Source organism: Nyctibius grandis, chromosome Z (assembly GCF_013368605.1).
Source record: "Nyctibius grandis isolate bNycGra1 chromosome Z, bNycGra1.pri, whole genome shotgun sequence".
NCBI lineage: Eukaryota > Metazoa > Chordata > Aves > Nyctibiiformes > Nyctibiidae > Nyctibius > Nyctibius grandis.
This window is the reverse complement of record NC_090695.1, coordinates 88,458,937-88,479,234: the sequence shown is the minus strand read 5'-3', so window position 1 is coordinate 88,479,234 and position 20,298 is coordinate 88,458,937. Positions and strand designations below refer to the sequence as shown.

At 37.8% G+C, this 20,298-nt stretch overlaps 1 protein-coding gene across 1 annotated transcript in view; it reads left to right on the top strand.

Annotated features, from left to right (window-relative positions):
- Positions 1-20,298, top strand: part of LOC137676268 (uncharacterized) — a 93,837-nt gene that overhangs the window by 35,905 nt on the left and 37,634 nt on the right. The window contains exons 24-41 of the mRNA XM_068422966.1: positions 277-432; positions 2,305-2,438; positions 3,626-3,784; positions 4,861-5,041; positions 6,502-6,713; positions 8,434-8,622; positions 9,497-9,636; positions 11,054-11,216; positions 11,327-11,413; positions 11,918-12,052; positions 12,441-12,560; positions 13,459-13,676; positions 15,424-15,617; positions 16,293-16,595; positions 17,376-17,605; positions 17,837-17,935; positions 18,649-18,810; positions 19,608-19,685. Coding sequence (XP_068279067.1) covers positions 277-432; positions 2,305-2,438; positions 3,626-3,784; positions 4,861-5,041; positions 6,502-6,713; positions 8,434-8,622; positions 9,497-9,636; positions 11,054-11,216; positions 11,327-11,413; positions 11,918-12,052; positions 12,441-12,560; positions 13,459-13,676; positions 15,424-15,617; positions 16,293-16,595; positions 17,376-17,605; positions 17,837-17,935; positions 18,649-18,810; positions 19,608-19,685 — 2,960 coding nt within the window. The remainder of the gene's footprint in view (positions 1-276; positions 433-2,304; positions 2,439-3,625; positions 3,785-4,860; positions 5,042-6,501; positions 6,714-8,433; positions 8,623-9,496; positions 9,637-11,053; positions 11,217-11,326; positions 11,414-11,917; positions 12,053-12,440; positions 12,561-13,458; positions 13,677-15,423; positions 15,618-16,292; positions 16,596-17,375; positions 17,606-17,836; positions 17,936-18,648; positions 18,811-19,607; positions 19,686-20,298) is intronic.

The following is a 20,298-nucleotide window of genomic DNA, read 5'->3' as shown; positions in this document are numbered from 1 at the left end:
ATTTCCTTTTAGAAGCAGCTTTGGCTGGATTCATTTTGCTAAACTTTAACCAGTATCTAAGAAATATAGTCTACAGGCTGTATATGTAGTCAGAGAAAGAGACTGAATATCCAGCTCTGTCTTCTTCTTTACTACAAAAGGAGTATATCATGGGGTTCCTCAGTTAGATGGGATGAGACTGAATGCATTTGTGGTTTTCCCACTGTAGTATTCCTTTTACTAGCTAAAGTAACTTCGTATTCTACCACTGCATAATAGTTTCTACTTTTTTTGTAGCATTTCTGGAGAAAACAGGTGATGATAAGCTGAGACAGTACTCATTGGAAGGGGAGACTTACCTTCCAGGTGTTCTTGGAGTTCACGTCATTGGTCTTCTCCAGCAACGTGAGGACTTGTGGTCTCATGGTTTGAAGATAAAATATGGACTCCTAGGTACAGTGAAAAAGAGGCAAAGTAAATGCATTCCATTTGTATCATTTTTCTGCAAGTTATTTGCTTGTATGATTAGGACACTCAATAAACAAGAAAGATTTCAGTTGATTTTTCAGCTGTGATCTGAGATCTAGAACAAGTTTGCATTTTCACTTGGATAAACTTTACTCTTTGAGTCTGCATATAAAAAACAATTCTTTTTTTAGCATGCTTTTCACAAGCATGTCCAACATTTGATCAAAAATCACTTTTTCAATGGGAATTACTCCTAATTAATTTGTGTTCTCAGGTGTTTATACAAAATGAATAGTTGCATACATACACTTAAAAATATGAAGGACTGTGTCTAGGAAACAGCTGACTCTGTTCTGGCTGCCATGTGTGAACTGTGCATTAATTTTATTGGACGAAGTAGGTGAACATCAGTACAATTATATCAAGGTATTGCATATTTGTAGTAGCTAGTTATGATAAGCATTATAGAGTGATTGTATATGTAAAGTATGTTGAACATTCAGAGAGAGTATGTAGCAATATGAGTAGTAAAGTTTTCTTAAACCTATACAGGTATGACCCCGTAATTTTGCTAAAAATGGCATGCTGATCAGAATATTTTATACACACAAACCGAAACATACCTGAACACTTATAACAGTATTAGATGATGTTTAGCTATAGCTAGGTAATTATGAACTTATATACTTAGAGCTTAAGTCATATTTTGATATAAACTCAGTTTGACAAGTGTTCCATCTGAAATGGTCAGAGAATGATTCCTTGTAGAAGTACTGGATTTTTAAAAAAAAAAAAAGAAAAAAAAAAAAGGGAAAAAAGTAATCCTACTCATTGGTTGAAACTTCAGATTCATTATTTTAAACTTTTTTCTCAGTGACCACAAGGGCTAGAAGTTCATTATTGTTTTTTGTTTAAGATATAATGTCATGTAATGTCATGATGTCGGGAGCTGAGTGGTAACAGGAAATCATCAAATATTGTGAGACCCCAAGCAAGCTGCAGAGGTTGATCATGATTAGTTTGTAGTGCTTTTACTTCACCCAGGTAAAATTCTATTTAAGTAATAAACTTAGTGCCTGCTTTTATTTATTTATTTATTGCTTCTGTAGAAAAAGTGAGTGAAAGAACATGGAAGTAGGGTAAACATCTAGGGAGAGCCTTTGCTTTTCTTAATTGGCTTAAATAATTGGATCGTTTTCATTCCATTCTTAATACAAACCAGCTGTTTCCAATTGTCTGAACTTAGAAACATCTTAAATTTTAATGGAGTATAAAGTAAACAAAGGCCCACACCTCTTACATGTAAAGCCTGTAATGTGGCCGTTCCTAGGATTTTCATTTGTAGTACAGCTGGCAAATAAGTTCAGGTGTCAGGAACAGTGTTTTGACAACAACATTGTTGTCTGTAAAATGTGTCTAGATCTTTAGTAGATAGTGAAGGTAATTCTTGAGCTGTACTTCATGGTAATGCAGTTATACCAGTGTTGGTACCAATCTTCACAAACTTTGGTCAGTACCTTTAGACTGCAGAACATACTGCCAGATCTTCTACATGAATTAAATATCTACTTGTCTTTTACTTTTTACTGTGGTAGTGTTTTCATTTTTATATATGTAAATCACTTATCTAGCAAATACAAACTCACTGTTCTTAAATGCAAGTTCATTAAATGTGCGCTTTCCTTTGGATTCATGGGATAAATCAACAGGTATATATCTGTAAAAACAGACAAATCTCATTTTAATGTTTTTGAAAAATAGAAACCTTGAAGCCAGCACTAGATTTATCCTATTAACGTTTTGAAAGTTTACATCTCATTTATTTGAATAGGTAACTTTGTGATTTAACTTGAACAGGAGAGGAAAAAAATCTTCATCATGAATGCAGTATGCGGCAAAAGATTAAAGTGGAGACAGGTGCACGTGGCGTGTACAAACTTGACACTGGGCATGAATTTCACTGTTCACAGGCTCCAACATATAATCACAAGGTAGAGATACTGACCAAAGCACTTGTGTACTTGTGTGCTGAGTACCTTTGTGTCACTCACATGCTGAGGGGCTTAAACAGACCAATGCCCAAGATGTCATTTTTGGATCAGTCTTTTTCTTTTCATCTTGTTTCTCTTTGCTTTCTGTGTAGACAAAGATATCTAGTCAAGTTGCTAATTTGTGCACTCCATTACAGCTGTAAGTTAAGGAACTCTCCAGTAATGTCATTTTTAATGTACTAATTCACAGAAATTCTGCAGAATGTTTGTTGTGAAAAATTTTGTTATATATAAAACAATAGTATTAATAAGTTTATGATTATCTTGTTCTGTCCTTGTAACTAAAAGTCAGGAACTCTCTTTGCTTATTCATAACAAGTTGTATGTCCGGAAAATAAGGCATTTTACAATGTTTTCTGTTAATTTTCTGGTTCAGATTTGTATGCTTAGAAATTTCCATGTGTGACCCTTTCATGCAGAAAAGATCTGTTTAAAATTTCTTCCTTTACAGACTGCATAAAGACAAAGGTTAATTTAAATGCAAATCACCATTAATACTGGGTATTTGCTGCAAAACTGAGAGCTGGCTGAAAAATAAGCTTCTGAATTAAAGGGAAATTTTGTATCCTGTCAGATTTGCTTTTGGTCCAAGTTGGACTGAAGCCAAGAATTGTTAGGATTTCCCATGAAGGAAGATCTTGCTAGGCTTTGCAGCTGCACAGTGAATCAATGTGGGGCAGTCCATCAGAAGTACCCGAGTCCAGTTACCTTAGCTTTTGAGAAAAGCAATTTGACTGGCAGTGCATAGAATAAAAGTTTTGGGCTTTGTACACTGAATTTGTATCTTCTGATGGAACATGCTTCACCAAAAGCGTTATCGAGCATTGGAAAAGGCTGCCCAGGGAACTGGTGGAGTCACCATCCCTGGAGGTATTTAAAAGACATGTAGATGTGGTGCTTAGGTTTAGGGGTGGGCTTGGCAGTGCTAGGTTAACAGTTGGACTCAATCTTAAAGGTCTTTTCCAACCTAAATGATTCTATAATTCTGTGATTTTTCTTTGGAAAATTTACAACCCTTTCTGCTTTAGTCTTGCTTGCTACTTGGGAATACTTCTACAGGCAGTTAGCAGCAGTGAATGCAAGAGAAAAAATGGTTTACAGGAAAAAGGTGGTTTTCTGTTCTTTAGGTTCACCTGAGACATGAAGCAAGTGCATCTTGGCTTTCCTCCCAGATGGAAGTGAACTATGGGAAACACTGGGATGAAATAAACAACAAGAAGAAACTGCTGATCAGTCAAGCATTTAAGAACAGTTCCAGTTCATCTCTAGTTAACTATTTCATGGAGGTAATCATGATTGTTAACGAGTGAGACCTTCACTTCAAATATTTAACAGACAAACTAAGAAAAAAGTGGGGATGAATTTATTTATTGACTCTTTTTTTCTGTGTTATGTATTAATAATATAACTCAGATGTCCAGACCTAATAAGTCTGAGGTAGGTAAGTCTTAACCCAGGCACACAGAGATCACTGACATTTCAAATGAACAAGAAAAAGCCAGTAGACGGATTTTTCAAATACTAAAAAAGTTTGGGTGTAATGTGGTCTGAGTCTTTTGCAGGGTTTGTGCATATAAAATGATGGCAGAGGTTTATGAATGTTGCTTTGCTCACACAACGTGGAAGGAGGGTGCAGGTTATAGTAACTCAGAACATTACAGCATTTAGGTGGAAGCTGGTACGGAATGCAGTAGCTGAACTAAGATCAGACCGGTTCCTTTTTTTTTTTTTATTATAAATTGATTTCTACCCTGGATCGGTAAAAAGTTTTCCAATGTAGTAAAGTATAATTAAAAGCTTTGGAGGGGGGTTATGCTTTCTTTTGAAGCACATTCTATGGGCTACAAAAAGAAATAAAATAACTCTTTATATTGGCATACCCTGTTATCTTTTGTTTTATTTGTAGAAAGTTCTTACAGAAGCTACAGAAACTATTCTTGTAAACTTTTGTGTTATTTCTTACAAGTTGCAGGTCTTCTCTCTTATTGTCTTGGTAATGGTTTTCTGAGGTGGGCTGTCATTATTCTATTTCCATAGGGAGTACCTGTAAGCATAGAATTTATCTGTGATCCCAGCATTGACTGACCTAGAATTATGGTCTTTTTTTTTTTTTTTTCCCCAACAAAGTAAATGGTCTAAAAATTAGTGGACATTTTCTTTTTTGAATCTCCAGTAGATGTAACAAATGCATATTAAAGAAATCCCAATCTGTAATTGGTCAGCATGCATGAAAAGCTATAAAGTGAATGGCAGAGCAGAGGCACTAGCTGTGACCTTCCTGCTACTATGTGTGTGTTTTAGCTTAGACAGCCCTGAAGATGGGATCCTGGTTTTAATTAAATTTGCTTCACTTTTTTTCCAGTTTACCATGCAAGTCCTGGAAAAACAGGTGAATTACAGAACCCAGCTGCAGCACTCACACAACTCTCAGGTTTATTTGCAGAGCAGCACCAGCTTCGAGGTGAGGTATAATGACCACGTGCCATTTGTGGCTGGGCTGCAGTGGAAAGACGCATCTAGAAATGGCCTGAAGAAGTGGGAAGGTGAAGTACCACAAATCATTTCCAGTCTGTTATTAGAAAAGCAGGCATTGAAAGGTGCTGCTTGGATTTTATGAGATGGTTTTGCATGGGTGTAACAGAATCATAGAAATATTGGTTGGAAGAGACAGCCCCTGGAGGTTATCTAGACCAGCCTCCTGCTCGAATCAGGACTGTTCCTAACAGCAGATCACATCTGCTGTGACTTTATCTAGCTGAGGGTTTGAAATCTCCAACCTCCCACAGCCTGGCTTGCTAGCCTCTTCCAGCAATTCCTTAGCTTCTCAAAGTGCAATTTGTGGCTATTGTCTCTTGTATTGTCTGCCTCTTTTGAAGGGTGTGTTCGTCATCTTTGCCATTTACTTTCAAGTCAGCTGTAGGCAGCTATTAGATTCCCCTGTTCCTTTGCCACACTAAACAAGCCAGGCTCCCTCTCTTCTTGCCAGAGGTCTTGTTGTCTAGGCCTTCATCATCATACCAGCCTTCTGCTGTAGCCTTTCTGGTTTCTCACTATCCACCCCGATCTGGGTGCTCCAAAACAAGATCCAGTGTTGCAGACATAACCTCACCTGTGCTGTGCAGGGGGGCATAACTTTGATGGCCATGCTCCTAATGTAGACCAGTAATGTCCTGTTGGCTTTTGACTGAGATAACTGACCAAGAAATGAATCATGTTTTAAAAAAATTCTTTACTCTAGAAAGCGATCAAGTTTGTTTTAAGAACATTAGAAAATGGGACACTGAACAGAATTCTAATGGTGTATTTTAAGCTATAAATTAAACATCTGTGTATATGTATGGATATTTTTTTAAAATCACATTTATCTTAGACCTTTTGCTTTTTAAAGTACATCAGGGAGTAGGCCTTTATCATAATAAGCTATATTTTACATTTTTAGAGTTCTTTCTCAAATAGGGGTTAAGTTACCAGTGGTGTGCCAAAAATCAGTTTTCTGACATTTAGTGCTTAAGATGGATTGAATGCCGCTACCATTTATGCTTCAGTGGACAAAGCTGTATAAATCAGGGCAATGATTGGCTCAGTGTGTAGATTTGCTGTTGAGATGTATTTTTTTCAAATCTAGTATATACCATATGTGCAAAAACTTGGATCCTTATTAATGCAAAACAACAGCCTTGATATAGTGGACTGAATTAATGCATATTTTTCTGCTTGTTAAAGTGAAACAAACTAAGGTTAAATTAATTCTGAAATTTTAAAAATTTGGAGATTACTTTGTGAGTGTCTGCCATAAAATAATCGCGAGTTACTGAGCTGTTATCACAATCAGTGAATGAGGTAATTTGATAAATAATCAGCAAAATTTCAACAGTCTGCTAGTGAAATTTCAGCAGCTTGACAAATATAAATATTCTGAGCCGTCTATAAACTATTTTCCAAAATAACCTACAAATCTTGTTAAAAATGTGTTTCTGCCAGCTTTAATATATGCTCCTTCCAGGTGGATTAAATATAGACACCCCATGGCTGTATCTGTATGCAGCTCTCAAACGACATCAGCCTCAGCATTCTGCTTATTTATTGACTATGGAGCTGACAACTGGAAAAGCTCTCTCCATTAAGGATCTCGTAGTGGAACTATTCTATAAAGATCAAGGCAATGAAATGGAAGGGAAAGTTCACATTTACACGCCAGCTACCACGTACCTGCAGGTTAGTAACATGATGCTTCCTATAGTGTACGACTTTGATAGAGCTTTGTGACAGACACCCAACAGAACTGTCTTCATACTGAAATAACACTTGTTCAGCATGCCATGTGACGTGGCTTGTTTGAGAAACTCACTCGCTGTGTGCCAGCTCATAAGAGAGGATCTTGAAATGCCTATGTTCATCTGTTTTCGATGCTTGAATGATGAGCTATTCTTCCTATGGGGCAGACAAATCAGCACAGCCAGGGTCTCTTTATTAGCTTTGAAAAAATGCTAGGGCGACCACCTCTGCCCCTCTTTGGAACAGGAGTCCATCACTCCCTTGCACAAAGCCTGAATATGTGATGGCATAGTTTTGCCTGGGAGTGTACAAATAATAATTACTATTTTATAGTTCCCCCCCACCCTGAGCTAACCGTTTCAGGAAGTAGAAAAATTGGATCATCATGTAAGAAATGTTTAAAACTTATTCCTTAGTGATATGAAACAGCTGAGAGTGTCTTTCATTTAAAAAGGAGGAAGAACAATAGCCAAACTTCTAGATGAAGAGCCCAGTGATTACAGCATTCACCTAAATTTGAGACATTAGATTTAAAGGCATCCTCTGCCTGAGGAGAAGGTAACCTGTCTCTTCCTGGAGAATATCCTGCTGAAGAGGCTGTCACGTAGTTCATGGCACTTCCTGCCTCTTGATATGGCACTGTTTGTAAAAATTCTCCAGGAGTATTTGGAGCTCCATTAATATTAGAGTTCTGATCTTGCAGAAGAACACCTTTGCCACTGAGGTGTTTTTGCTGCTACTCTTTACCCCACTGTATCTCTACAAAATGAGGTGTCTCTACAGGTAACTGCAATATGAACAGATTTAGTAGGAGAAATGGTAATCCTGTTGCAGGTTAGAGTACTGGATAGTTCAGTGATTCGGAACAATCCTGAGAAATGAAAGGTTATTTCTTTTGTTGTGACTTAGAGAATGACTCAAGTCTCCCACAAACCTGTGAGAGAACCTTCAACAGCAGGTTCTTAATGTGTAGTATTCTGTCTTTTCTCTTGGAATTCTTTCACTTTCTATAAAATTATTAAATATCCACTGGGTGAAATCAGTGTGCCCTGACTCTATGGATTCTAAGCTTCCTCCTGATTTATTTTAGAGTGTGCTATGCAATAGAGGTTTAAAACTGATTTCATGACAGTTGCTGTGCATTAAGCAATATGATAAACCTCTGTCACTATGCAAAGTGTAGATTTGTCTTAGAAAAGCTTAACTTCTTATCTGCCTCTGAGATGAGAGCCTGGAATTTTTGCCTTTCTTTTAGAATCCACTGCAATTGTCTAAATCTTTAGCTTAGATTTGTGTTCAAGGTGTTCCTTTATCCTGAACTTCAGCTTTCCATCGTTAGATCACTGCTGGTTCACGCACCGTGCGGAGGATTGTGAGAAACATTCTTGAATGAGAAAAACATCTTCATTGACTATTTTCTTTTCAACTATTTAACTTTTTCTCTCTCCCTTTCTTAGAGAGGATAAAATAAAATTTGAGATCTTTATGGCAATTCAGAACATTTTGATAATGGAAAAGCTGCCACACTGTTTCTAGTAGTTCATGTAATGATTATCTCCAAGAAAATGCATTCTTTTCACCTCTGTGCTGTGCTGCTGGCACCACAGGATTCTGTCTGTCCTACCTCAGCCAGGCTAATGTGTTCATCTTTGTTTTTCAGGCATCCACATTTAATCATCTTGGGAGGAATATTCTGCATAGCTATAGTGAAATGACATCTCTGTGGAATCGGCTTGTGAAGAATGAGATTCATTTGGAGAATAACGAACGAACCAAATTTCTCTGCTTTAAGATAAAGAGTACAAAACAGGAATTTAACTTCACAGCCAGCTATCAGAATCTGCCAATGGTAAGAAAGAAATAGAAATGCAGTTTCTTTGACTCAGCACTGTTTTTCAGGTCTTCCACCTTCCTGAGAGATGTTATTGCTAGTGTTGAAACTTAAACACTTCTAGTGCTGCTTCTATTTCTGTTTGTACTGGCAACCTGCAGTGTAAAACCAAAAACTTGTGTGGTAGTTTTGAGTACCTCTCCTCTATTTGGGAGGCCAACTACAGACAAAGTCAGGGGAGGAGAGGACAAAGAGAGACTACATGGCTAGAAAGAGAGCTGTAGATGTGATTACTTAAGTTTGGATGCAGAGGTATGGCAGGTGTGGAAGATTCTACTGTCTTGGAGAATCAAAATATCTTGCCTGCTAGTGAGCATAGTAACAGCTTGGGTTTATATGCTATTTTAGCCTCTACATTCCTTCCAATCTTAAAATCATTTTTGCTTTGCTTGATGTCTGTAGCACTGGAAGGGTAATCTGCAGTTTGTCCTTCAAAGAGATACTTTGATCAGTTTCTTGCAGGACGTCTGAGAACAAAAAGTATTTTTCTAGTCATAGCATTCCATGCTTTGAAAAATCCAGTCAGTTTTTGTATGTAAATGTGCTGGTATCAGAGCTAAAGCTTGCTCATATAGCAAATAGGGTACACTCAAGTGATACATTGTAGGGTATTTGTCTTCTGCTGAAGTCAGTTTTCTACTAATGTCCCCTTTAATCTGATGGAAATGGGGATCAGGATTTAAACTGAAGCAGAAAGGGGTTGATCTGTGAAATGACAATCTCACTGCAGCCTGTTGAATAATGTGGTTTCTCTATTGACATTCCTGAATACGGATGCAGTAAATCTGATGCAGTTGTCCTTTCCTCTTGTGGTCTCATGATTTGAGTGCAGCCTAAGAAGACAAACTTTTCTGTGAAGACTGTATGGAGAGATTATAAAAGTCTGCCTGTCGTGCTGCAGTTTGAAGGTCAGATAGAAGAGCTGAAGAAGGAGAAGATGCTCTATCAAAAACGTGGAACCCTCCATTTCAGGTTCAGTAGTCTTATTCTTTCTATCTCTGAAGAACGTTTTGGTCTAAATTTATTGTGCATCTTCATGCGCTTGGGAAACATTCTGGGCTTTACAAAGTGAAAGCGCCACATGCACGAAGCCTGTACTTCCTCCCATCTGGCTCTCTGAACTTGCTCAAGCACACTTCCTGGGCTGGTTATTTGCATCCATTTAGCTTTTGCTGTCTTTATTGAAATGATAGTGAGCAAAGTTGTCAAAGGCAACAGGCCATGTATGCTGTGGCAAAGTGTTTGTTGGCAACTCACTTGGGCGTATAGCCTCCTTTCATGAAAAGAGCAGGATTTTTGTTGTGTCCAAACTCTGAAGTGATGAGAAGTTCCAAAATCCAGATCTGATCCTGTGTGCCATCCAGATACTTTTTTTCTATTCTTTAGGAATAATACAGCCATTCTAAAGCCAAAGGTATCCCTCTTAAAACACATAACAAATGGTCTTGTTTAGATTTTGGAACATGTTTCCATTTGCTGATGAGAATGAGTGCACTCCTTCTAGATATTGTCTGTCTCTGAAATTTCTCTCTTCATTACCCATTATCAAAACACAGCTTGAAGGCCTTGGTAAAAATGTATGCTCAGACTTGAGACATCTGGATCATCTCTGGGGACATCTCAGCTTGCTTAAGGCATAGTAGGGTCAACAGGAGTGCACAGGCTCCCTTAGGAGCTACTGTGCATCTTGCATATAGCTGAAAAACTCTGAGATGCCTTTTCAGTAATGGAAAAAAATACGTAAATGAAGAACGAAGAGCTGTACCAGATATCCTAGCATGTATAAAGGCATCCAACGTCTGCTTATGAAAGTTAATGCATTTTTTCCAAGACATCCAACTAAGTAAATGTGCAGAAATATTTAATGAAGTCCATAAAACATTACACTGAAGTAGTAAACTACTCGGAGAACTATGTAGGGGCTGAACATCTGTTGCACAGGATTCTTGGCATGCAAATATTGTTTCTACAGAAAGCATAAAATGTGGTTGATAGGTGAGATTTTTCAAAGCTGCCATAAGCTTTTGGACACTGTCCCTATTTGAAATGAAGTCTTGGCCACACAGATATATGAAGTGTATGTACTGGTTATGCATGTCAGAATTTTAGAGCATCACCCTCTCCCATGCTCTTCCAAGCCTTTCCTGAATTCCAGGATGGAAACTCTTTATCAGAAATTCTAGTAAATGTGTGTAGTTTGTATGAAGTTGTAATTATGCTCTAGTAATTTCTTAGAGATCCTGGTCCTATGTGTTTTGCTTCTGTACCTGACACCCTGATGGCGTCTGCAACTGAAAATTTTGGAGTTTAAGTTGAACTCTGCATGATTTCTTTTTGTAGTTGTCTATTAAGATCTTTTACACTTTGCTTATTCCTTGTTTTGTTCCAGGCATCCTTTTGAAGTGCCCATTCTGCAAAGCTTCCTTCTGCAGGAGACGTTTACTGTTGACAAAAAGCAAAAGCACTATTTCTTGGAAACAAAAGTTTTGATAAACGGAGTGGAGGAAACAGTTCAAACTCTTACACTTGGTTACCATCCTGAAAACCCCTATGTGAGTTATACAAAAATTTCCTTTAATCTGGCATACCAAAAAAGCCAGCAAATGAGTGATTTACTGTATATATCTTATGTTCCTTGCATTTTCTCTCAAACTTTTTTTAGATTTGCGCTGGCTTAACTCATCCTTATAACGACAAGTTGTTCCCCAAAGATGTTGAAATATGCATTTTAACTCAAAGTCACCAAAATGTGAGTAAATTTCCCATTAAATTCAGTTAGAAGGAGAGATTCATTACCTGTTTATTTACAGTTTATTGTCTTTTCAGACCTAACTTGCTATAGGTCTTTAGTTCCTTACTATGTAAATGCTGCAACCAAAAAGTTCAGAGGGCAATGATGTGGTTGGTGCCTCCCTAATACAATGTTTTGTATAATAATAATTAATAATATGTTGCATAGTAATATGTGATAATAATATATTATTTTTAAAATATTATTATGTGTGAATATTATTAATAACAACAAGTATTGGGAAGGAATGGATTCAGGGTTCCTATCCTTATCTAGGTGTATCTATTCACCTTTCTTACCAAATGCAGGGTTTTTTTTCCTGCTTTGCTCATTTTTCTTTCTGAGCCACAATGTAATAGCTCGCAACTCTTTCATTTTTCATAATATGTGGGGATGATTTCTCTCATAATATATAAGGTTAATACTCAATGCAATTTGCTTATTCACATTCTTAACACATAGATGAAGCATGAGCTTGAGACTACCGTGAAGGTCAATAAGGAAGATGTTCTCAGCTTTCTAGGGAGGTATCAGGACAAATCCAGTGAGGCAGATTTTAGACATCTTTTACACATGGATGTGACACATTCATTCCAGGTATTGGTGGTTTTCATTTATGGCATTTTATTTTTTATGTCTTGGTGGCTGTTTTACTGCGTGGTCTTTAGAATTATAATTGTTTTATGCTTGTAAGCTTCCTAGTTCAATAAAGTCCTGGCCCTGACAAAGACACTAGGTATCTCAGCAGATCAAATCATAATCTGTATCAATAATCTCTTGTAAGAAACACAGTGACTTTTTGTTTTCATAATTTTTTACTGCATTTAATTTATTTTTCAGTGTCTTTGGGTAAAATTGGTAAAATTTTATACACACATTTGCTTATATGCATCCTCCACGTCATGCTAAAAGTTCAGACATCAAATTACATGAGGCAATTGATGGGAATGCAGTGATTATGTTTACATTTTACTTTGTCAAATAGCTTGAGTTTCCACAAGCACTGGGCCTTAATGGGGAGCTGTTTTCCAGGCAGACTAAACTGGAACACTTTGACTACGGTGTGAGTGTAAAAGCCATGATCAACAAGAACATGTCTTCACAGGTCAGTTCCCTGATCATTACAATCTCATTGCTTGAACTTGGGGCTTTTGCAGTTAATACGCTCAGACCTGTGTTGAGTGTCTTGCTTGTCACGTGCATCAGGAATACATGTCAGCCTGGGAGCTGTTTAACATTGTGCTATAAACTGCTTTGCAACTACTTGCAAGCATGGGAGCACAAATGTATACATATACTACAAAGTTGTTCAACTCATACAGAATTCAATGAGTGTAGTGGAGAGATGTAAATTGTTAGGGAAACCATTAACATTTTGTGGTTAGAGTTTGTTCTGTCTAGTTGGCTACATGCAGTTGGAATAGGTGGCTTTGCATGTTGGTTGAAATTCAGAAAACTCTGAAAGTCAAGTTAAATTATACTTAAAATTCAATGTAGTTCATAATTTTTTGTTGAAAGCTCTAGCATGGTGACAGGCTTATATGCAAAATCAGGTGTCATCTGTAGCTTTTATTACCAATTCAAAAGGCTCTTTCTCTAGGATTAACTTTATCCTGTGTGGTGGGTTGACCTTGGCTGGATGCCAGACACCCACACAGCTGCTCTTTCACTCCCCTCTCCTCAACAGGACAGGGGGAGAAAATAAGATGAAAAAGCTTGTGTGTTGAGATAAAGACAAGGAGATCACTTACCCATTACCTTCATGGACAAAACAGACTCAACTTGGGCAAAATTAATGTAATTTATTGCCAAATAAAAATAGAGTTAGATGGTGAGAACCAAAGATGAAAACTAAAAACACCTTTCCCCCGGAGGTCCCCTCTCCCCCTTTTTCACAGGCCCAACATGTTGTCTGCAGTCTTATTCCTCAAACTGATGTTTCAGTATTTTGTATTATGATTTGAGTCCCTTAATGTCCTGTTCTTCTTTTTCTCTGTGTGTAGGCCCAGGCAGCCCTGAAGAGCTATGGTGAGAGCAATTTCAATGGCTCTCTTTACCTTCATTCCAATGGAAGGGACATGCTGATGCTGGAGGTTGATATGAACAATGAAAACAGGAAGAACGCCAGAGTTGTCGAATTGAGGGCTTTCCTCCTTCAGACAATCCTGACAAACCCAGAATCAATACAGTTCCAGCTCACGGGCAAAGTATTTCCATCAAGGTAGAGAAATCAGAATCTTGGTTAACAGAGGAGCTGAAGAGTGTTCTGTGATACGTATTAAAAGTTAACTACTTTCACATAGCTGCAACAGAAGCCACTGAACAAATGCCATTTCGTGCATTATCCCTGTTATTGAAATACTTTTGCTCTTTGTGTTTCATAAGTTGGTACAATAAGTTACGTTAATGTGTTCTAGTTGCTTTCCTAGGATTTTGTATACAGATAATTTGGATGAATGGGTGGTACTGTTATATTGGGTTTGGTCAGCAGTTGTTTGTCCTCTCAGAAGTAAGGAACTAATATTTACAAGCTATGCCAGTGGAAGAGGGCACTTCCCAGTGTTTATAAAGTTTTATTAAGTGTTGTGGAAAGCTCTGAGGTGGCAGGAGTGGGAAACAGAAATTTGGTCCTCACAGGTTTCAGCTGTCTTCCAGCTGATTTTTCAAATTTCACAAATACAAAAGTGTGCAGTGAAGGAGTTGATGTTTTTGTAGAGGTCCCGGTGTTTAGCAGTTTAGGAGTTGGATGGGGTAAGGAGAATAAGGGGATAGAGTTAAAGAAATCAGAAGTTATTACAGTTTAGTTGAAGCTCATGAGATTTAGTAGTGAAAAAAAAAAAAAAGATAAAAGATTCAAGAAAGATATTTCATGTGTTTTTGCAATTTACTTGCAGTTCTGGGCTTCCAATAGTGCATTCATTTGTTTAAATACCAGGATAGGCCGTTAACAGAGCAATTTATTGCAGCTCACTTCACAGGAAGTAAAATAGAGAACACTTAAAGTTTCTGGAATGACAATTTATTTGGGATTTATTTTACAGGGAGAAAAGAGGGAAAATTAAAAGATTGAAAATTTCTGGGGAATTGATAAAAAGATGCAGTCTGTACAGACTTCAGTCGCTGACTGATGAAATGAATTTTACTTCCATGAATTATGTAGTTCAGTTCATCCCATCAAGTGGATTTTCACTGAGGTTTTACTCGCCATCAGTCTTTCAAGAGGATTCCAATTTCTAGGAGGGATGTCTAACAGTATGATAATATGATTGCCTCACTTCTAGCTATTTTGTGTAGTATACTTGAGTCTAGAAAGTCAGACATTTCAGTGGATAATTTGTTGAAGGCAATGTGAAAATTGTGTCTCAGTTTTATAATTGAAACACTGAAAACTGAGTTTCTTGTTGCTCCAGCAGGTTTCTCTAAAAAGCTATGCTGTGTTTCTCCAACACTGTTCAACTCAGAGCTGAGATACAGAGAAATAATTTTTGATTCGTTTACCAAACTCACATGGTGGTGGCATTTAAAATTATTGTTTAATCTGAATTCTTAATGCTCTTTTTAAATCAGCACCGAAGAGAGATTTCATGCTGTGACAGAGAGGAGTTCATTTCCGACTCTAACTCTGTCCAACTCTAATTTTTATTAGGTATCATAACAAAAGCGTCCAAGAAATTTGAAGAAAAATCAGTCTGCCAATCTGTTAGGCTTTACTGAGTTTTATAAACATCTGGTGAATAGCATATACGTTTTGCAAGGCATCTGATTCACTGGTTTCACAACACTGGAACAAGTGCCCAGAAGGTCTGTGGAGTCTCCATACTTGAAGATACTCAAAACCTGACCACATGTACTCCTGAGCACTGTGCTCCCATTGATCCTGCTTTGAGTGAGAGGGGGATTGTCATGACAGTCATGAATTAAGCATAATAATAAGATCTTACTGGAAATTTTTATCTCTGTCTTTTTAGACTTTTGATATCTTCTGAGATGAAGCTTAATGAAAATAGGCTTCACATGGATTTCATGGGAGTCAGGGAGCAAAAAGTTGCATTTGTTTTGTCCCTAAGTGGAAGAGTCCAACACACATTTGCTGGATTAAAGGCCATACCTCATCTTCTTTCTCTGAATGGATTACTGAAGTGCAAAAACAACATTCATGATGGTACTTTTTTACTTTGTATTTTGCTGCTAAGTCTGCAGCTATCCAAGAAAACTTTTAAAATTTTAATGTATTACTTACTGATCTGCATATAATACAGAAGAGTGTTTAACATGCAAAGTGAACCATTGGTCATTGGGTTGAAACTACTTTTTAGTGAACTAACATAGTTTGATAATTTTCATATTTTCATTGATTGAAGGAAATAGTGGGTGGCATCTTTCCTATGCAGGTCTTCAGAAATGCGGCGAGGGGGCTGACTTGAAGCCCTTACTCTTTTGAATGGTTCCATGGGTGGAGTAGTCACTGCAGAGCTCCAGAGGGATTGTTTAGCCTGGAGTTACACAAGTAGCTGTTGTGATTTTTCCATCAGAAGGCAGTGCAGTGTAGTCTGTGGCCTAAAGGCACAAGCAGCTTGGTGAATAAAAAGAAACAGCTGCCAGAAATACTATTATAAAATTTGTTTTAAACACAGACACTTCTACGAGTAGAGAAACTCTCTCAACAATAAACTGTTTGACTCTCAGGGTTAGGCTAAATTATCTATTATAATAAATGGAAATTCTTATATTTCCTTCTGGTATTAAATTAATGGTTAATTTGTATGTTGCTTATCAAACTCTGGTTGTTTCTGTCCCAAAGGACTCTCTCCACAGTAATAATTTCTGCCTGTTACAGGTAACATCAATGTGATGATCAACAAAACACTGTATGGACTCCATCTCAGGAACAGAAATGTGTTTGGGAATACCACCATACACAATATCACTTTTGCTGTGTTTCAGAATGGCAGTCAGGCAATCCCAATGGAGGCAAAACTGAAAGGACACCTGGAGCTGAGTAAAGAGATGAAAAGGGGGCTAGCTAGCTTCCAGGTGGATGAGAAAGCCCTTTCTGTAGATTTTTCCAGTGTCATGAGTCGTGAGCACAGTGGAGTCAGTGGGACTTTCTCACATAATATCAGCTTTTTAAAAAATGCAGGTATGAAAAAAAACTCTGACTTGATGGTGTGGTGTAACAAGGTGTCAAGGTGAATTTATCTACATGAGTGCAGACCAGTGGAAATAGATGAGTTGCATTTGCTCACACCAGGACAAAATATGATCCAGTTTTAGCAACATTCTTTTTAATATTGTTGAGAAAATACAATAAAATGGATACAAAACTATTTAAAAACTCTTTGGACTACTTCAGAGTAAGTTATTTCTCTCTTGTGCATCTGTATTCCTGCATGCTGATCAGTTCATCTAAGCATATTTTTATGCCTATTTTGCTTTGGGTAAAAATTGAAACATTGAAAGACATTGAATAAATCACACTGAAGACTAAAATAAGCCAAGTGTTGTTTCCTAAGCAAAACTAGAGGTTTTCATGAACTGAAGTCATCAATAATTTTGAATGGGTAAATTGCCTTTGTCCCTTTGGACTGAAAAAATCTGTTTTGAAACTTTCTAACAGCTGGCTACTGGAGTTGGAGACAATGCCCATTGACAGATAACCTTTATTAAGGAAAAAAAAAAATCCTTGACTTCCAAAGTGCATGCCACATTTTGATTTAACAATCCTTTTTAAATATTATTTTCATATCGTAGGTAATATCCGTTCTTACTATAAATATCAGTAAGTGCAGCTAACTGGATGATCGCACTTTAAAAAAGGTCTGTCTTTTCTTATGAAAAATTATAAAGGGCTTCCCTTACTCTGTAATACAATGACAATCCAGAAGTACTGTGTTGATTTTGCTTCCTTCCCTGTCAATAGGACTGCCCTTGGATGGCATTCTTACTGCCGTGTGTGACCATGGCACAGGAAATTGCACCGTTACTATAGCCCTGCAGAGTGGCAGTGAAAGGATTACCGCTATGTTTGGAGGTCACAGACTGTCCACAGAGCCATCTAAATCCCAGCTATCTGTGAGTTTAAAGCACAACATCTCAAATATAAAGAAACATGGGATCCCTTTTATTGTGGAAGCTGCTGGCTATTATGAGGTAAGAAGAGTTCTGCCTGTGATTATTTAATTTCTGTCAGAACCATTTCTAATAACTGTAGGTTATTCCTGTGCACTTTATTCCAAAAAGCATCTGCATTTTTGAGTTGTACTAAATTACTATGTGAAAAAAAGGTGTTTTCTGGCTTCTTGTCATCCTATGTAGCTGTCATCTGGAGTCTTGGAGCTGCATCTAGACTAAATGAGATGCTACATTCAGTTCTCATTTAAGCGAAATGCTTTGCTGCATAGGAACAGGAGTCTTGTCGAATTCTATTTTTCCCCTATAAATGGGAAGTGGACAGGCAGGCCTAATGTATGTAACCATCAGGTTAGTGTCAGTGAGCCTAGGTACTGCATTGCATCTGGTACTGGATTTGACTAGTTTTGATGTCATCCTTTGCATGTCTGCTAAAGAGTGGAAGAGTGTTTAGCATGGTTTTCCATTTGGCAATCTCTACCCACAGAAGCGTCATGGATCACATTTTCTGGTACAGTGTTGCTTGGCCACTCTTCTGTCTATCTGCATTTCTGCTATAGATCTGTGAACAACATATAGCTCTTTTGCATCTCAAATTATCCTTCCATAAAAGAAGGATTCAAATATTTTGCTTGTTCTAACATATGCTGGAAGTCTCAAGTCACTAACATTTGTGGTGGGTTCAGCCACTGTGGTATAGTGAGACACAGAGGTGTGCGGAGGAAGAAATCTATACAGTTCCCCTTGCCTTGCCTACTAGTAGTTTCACTGCTTTAATTGTGTATGCTTTAGGACTCAAATCCTCCAGGCTACTGAATGCTCTCAACACATTTTGGAGCCAGAAGGAATTACTGGTACACAGCCTTCAGAAGGTCTATCATAACAGGAAAATCTCTATTTGAAATAAAACCACTTTGATGAATTTGCACTTTTATTTTACCAGTGCTGCTGCCCTTATGCAGGCTGTGACATTTATGCATGGTGAAACAGACTCTGCCTTTGCCAGTTGTTACTGCGATGCTGTTGTTTGTTTCTTTCCGTGATTTGGTTTCTTTTGTGCATAGAATTTCACCAAAAAGATTGCTGCAGGCATAACAACCACAGTGGAGATGGAACAGCTCAAAATTGAAATAGAGAAGAAAACTACTGGCAGTGCTATGGAAATTTCTCTTTCACTTCACCATGATGTGGGAGGACTGACTGACATTTTTCCACGTGTACTAGAGGTTAGCACAAATCTTGCTATATGGTGTATTTGATGTAGCGTTCTGCTGTACATTCTCAACTGTTCAAATTTATCTCTTGAGAGGAAGCTAGCAGAACAGAAGGGAGAGAGATTTTTGTCAAACAAGGCCGGTACAGAAAACCTAAAAATTGTTTGTTTAGCAATAAAGAGCAGGTTTTCAAGATCTGGTGGGTAACAAAATATTTATGTCATGAATCCAGGGAGGGTGCTTGCCCAGGCACAATAACATGCAGTCCCAGCTTTTCCGTCCTGCTAAAGTAGGGTTTGCAGGTGGATCACGTGGCTGTTTGTGGGTGCAGTGATATTGACAGCAGGTGAATAATAATGGCAGTAGTTTTCATGCAGCCAACAGCACTCCCCAAGGACTTAACTTTCTGCAACTGGGGACACAGCTGATGGCATCTGAAACACTGAATGTCTACTTGTGACAGTGGTATTTCTATGCCAAACGTAGGAAATACCACTGTCTCCTGTCAAAATTAAAAAGCCAGAGTATCAAAAATAGTCTAGCAAGTAACGGTTTCCTACTGTTTGAAGATATTCTGTCTTTATCTATGCTGATAATATTTTGGCGTGATAATGCAAGATTAGAGATATGATTTAGCCTCACATCTGCTAAACTGTTTATCTTGTTGAAACTGGTCTCTAACATTTAATCTTAAAGCTATGTTTTAGTATCTTTACACTTCTTAGCTGGAAGCAGCCTTTTAGCTCGCTCCTTTGTGGTTTAGTCCTCTCTGCTTTTCTTCATGCTCTGAACGTTGATAACGCCAACAGGTTGCTTGCAGTGGAGAATCTGCTAACAAACAACTTTCTGGCCTTTGCAATGGAGCAATGACATTTCATCATTTTGAGGTACTGGCTTAATTTATAAACTCTGCTGTCAACAACATACTATCTTCACTACCACTCAGGGAATCTAAGTACTGGAAGGTGTCAGAAATGTAGAAATGGGTTTGAGTTAAGCTGGAAGTTTTGCACATACTTCCAGATATTTTCACTCCCTTAATATTTACAGATTTAAACAGATCAGGTGACTTCTTCATCAAAACTGTACAAGTCCATGGGGAGGGTTGCACTCAGTTTCACCATCATGCAGTGATGAATCAGAAGCGTCAACAAACTTGCATTCAAGTGATACAAATTTATGTTTATGGGTCAAACAGGTACAATTTTAAAGGCGATATTCCTGTGTCCTACAGCAATCAATCAAGTTGTGCTGCTTCAGAGCTCAGTGCAAGAGCTTGCTCCAAGCAGAAAACTGACATTATGAGATAAGAGGTGTGCACCAGGCAAAAGGCAAGAGTCACATTAATGTTTCTAGCTGAAGTATCCAAATTGTATCTTCTGCCAGTTAGAACTGAACTCTGTGTAAATGATCTTGCTCCAACTGAGCAGCCAACCTGATATGAGCCAGACAAGGGAGTATAGGAGGCACAAGCTGAGAATTTCACGGTTTACTACTTCT